This window comes from Fragaria vesca, linkage group LG6 (genome assembly GCF_000184155.1).
Source record: "Fragaria vesca subsp. vesca linkage group LG6, FraVesHawaii_1.0, whole genome shotgun sequence".
Classification (NCBI taxonomy): Eukaryota; Viridiplantae; Streptophyta; class Magnoliopsida; order Rosales; family Rosaceae; genus Fragaria; species Fragaria vesca.
Genome location: NC_020496.1, coordinates 24,782,943 through 24,785,493, shown reverse-complemented (window position 1 = coordinate 24,785,493; position 2,551 = coordinate 24,782,943). Strand labels below are relative to the sequence as shown.

Sequence of the window (2,551 nt, the reverse complement as noted above, 5' to 3'; positions counted from 1 at the left end):
GGGGGGGGGAGGGGGGTGTTTGGAGGGAATGCGGAGGATTGCAAGCTTACCTTTTCCTTTCTTATAAGTTTACAGCTTTCAACAGCACCTGTACTTGCAAAGACCTCTTGAAGAAGTGGTTCTGTCACCTGGGTATGGATATTACCAACATACCTGAAATTTTTCAAAAGAAAGGAATGGAATTATTAAGGACAGAAGAGAAGAAAGGAAAAATAACTCCATAAGAAACACTATAAACTCTCGACCAGGAAAGACACAAAACAATGCATGAAGTCAACACACACTAACAATCTTTTGACATGAAAGGGTAGAATAAAACTGGAATTAGTAATTCTCATATCTGGAAGTTGACATCATTTGGACTATTTTCAGAAGAAAGTGAGGCAAATGAAAGAGAAAATTGAACAAAATAAAACAAAAATTGTATTCTATATAAATCTATGGGTAAGGAAACTAAGGAGTAACATGACACTCACTTAAGCATGGAGGTGGAACAAAAAAGAAAAGGAAAAAAATGTCTAGACAAACACTCACACACTGCGGCAAGTACTTGGATCAAAACCAGGAGGCAGATTTCCACTTGGGATTGGCTCTATCTGCAAAAATGAAAATGTAAAAAGAAAAGAAAATAAAGAAACCTATAAGTGGAAGCAAAATAAAAGAAACCTATATCATAATAAATCAAAATCCTACTTCTTTATCAACCAAACCAGGTATGCCAACCTAAACGTAGAATCAGTCTTAGTGCGTACTAGTGGATACCTATCAAGTACAAATTAAAACACTAGTGCTTCAACAACATGAACAAAAGTAAACTTCTAGGCAAAAACTAAAGTTGAGCTAAAGAGGGCAACACTTAGGACGCTAAAAAACCACAAGCACCAACACACTTGGAAGTTGGAACCAATCCATTAAACCACAAAAAAGTTGAGCAAAAACTCATATCTAATTCCTCCCATTACATCACCCCAACATAATGATGACAAAGCATTACAGGATGCCAACAATGCCTCTATATTCTCGAAATGGCAAGAAATTAATCGAGAAATTAAGTCACAATGCTAAAGTATTGAACTTTCCAAACATTGAATCACGGAATACCCAAACATCGAGCTCAATTCAGCTCAAAGAACCAAACTTTAAACCAAAATTCAAAAATCAAACCCCAATTCTGATCACCAATTAAACAATCAAACCAAAACCATCCAAAAAACAACACTTTAACCCTAGCTTCCCGAATTCCAATCACAAACAGAGAGAAACACAATCGAAGCTCAAAAGATCAGAAATTGAGAAGGAAAGTGGAATCGGAGGTGGGAACCTGAGGCGGAGCAAGGAGGCCAGGGTGGTAGAGAGAATGCTGCTGAAGAAGAGCCTGTTGCATCAGAGCTTGCTGTTGCTGCTGCTGCTTCAGCCTCTGGTGCTGCATTTCCTCGGCGATTTTCCCCGATTATTTGCCGAGAAATCGGAAGGGCTAGCTAGGGTTCGAGCAAAGGCCTCAACAAAACCAGAGAGCGCGAGAGAGAAGAGAAAGGCCTCTGACACAGAGAGAGAGAGAGAGAAGGAAGAGAGAGAGATCATTAATGGCTATTCGGGGTTTTTATATTAAGTTTTTATTTATTTATCGGATGGGATAAAAATGCTAAAACCACCGTGCGGGTGATTTTGCGTTTTGATACGGACCAATGATGAGGTGAAAAATGTCTCCAGAGGTCTTGTTTCAATTAGGCAGATCTCAAACTCCAATTGAATCATTAATTATGTTGTGATTTTTGGTTGGCCTTTCTCAACTCCCAACTAGGACTTGTGTATGCATCTCCGATCTCCTTAACAATTATCAGGAATGACGATCATAAGATGTGCTTGGTCTAACGATCTCTTGCATGCTCATATTGCAGATTCTCATGGTTTGTTACAAAAAAAATCTCAAAAGTCGTCATAGCGATTTCGTTGTTTTTTTTTCTTTTTTAAAACATAGACGTGAAGCCTTTTATATCAAACCAAAAAATGGTAATTACAACATGATCCGAGAGAATAAAGCCATACTAGATAGCCCGAAAGCCACCTAAAAGAAACTACCATGCAGTACAACCAATAGAAAACTAAACTAAAACTATATCCAAAACAAAAGATCATAACCATAAGGTTGAGCATGCCCTAACCCTAACTTAATTGACGGATGCCCAAGGATCATGAACCCAACCCCAATTACTATGGGCACCCAAGGAAACTACCAAGTCACATGTTTGTCCGTCAGCACCGCTGATCAGGCGGCTGACGCGCCTGTTACCGGGCATGCGACAATTAATAACCCTTTTTGACAATCGTAGTATAAGACAAATAAGGTTCGATCAATCCGGAAACTAAGAGTGCTCATGTAACAATGGTCATGAGAAAAGTCAGTAGGTAACATAAAAATATGTACAAGTTTTATTTACAAATATACATATGATACAAGGTAAACATAGGGGTTTTGAGAGTTTGGTTCTAACATTCTTACTAAAAGATAAAGATAAAAACTAAACTAATATATACAAGTGATCATCTTCAA

The 2,551-nt window shown here is 38.1% G+C and overlaps 1 protein-coding gene across 1 annotated transcript in view; it reads right to left on the bottom strand.

Moving 5' to 3' along the window:
• LOC101305778 (nucleolysin TIAR-like) overlaps window positions 1-1,590 on the bottom strand; it is a 5,044-nt gene extending 3,454 nt beyond the window's left edge. Inside the window, exons 1-3 of the mRNA XM_004303664.1 lie at window positions 1,322-1,590; window positions 535-596; window positions 51-153 (exon numbers count right to left, since the gene is read on the bottom strand). Of these exons, the coding sequence (XP_004303712.1) occupies window positions 51-153; window positions 535-596; window positions 1,322-1,429 (273 nt within the window). The 5' untranslated portion in view covers window positions 1,430-1,590. The remainder of the gene's footprint in view (window positions 1-50; window positions 154-534; window positions 597-1,321) is intronic.
• Window positions 1,591-2,551: the final 961 nt, after the last annotated feature.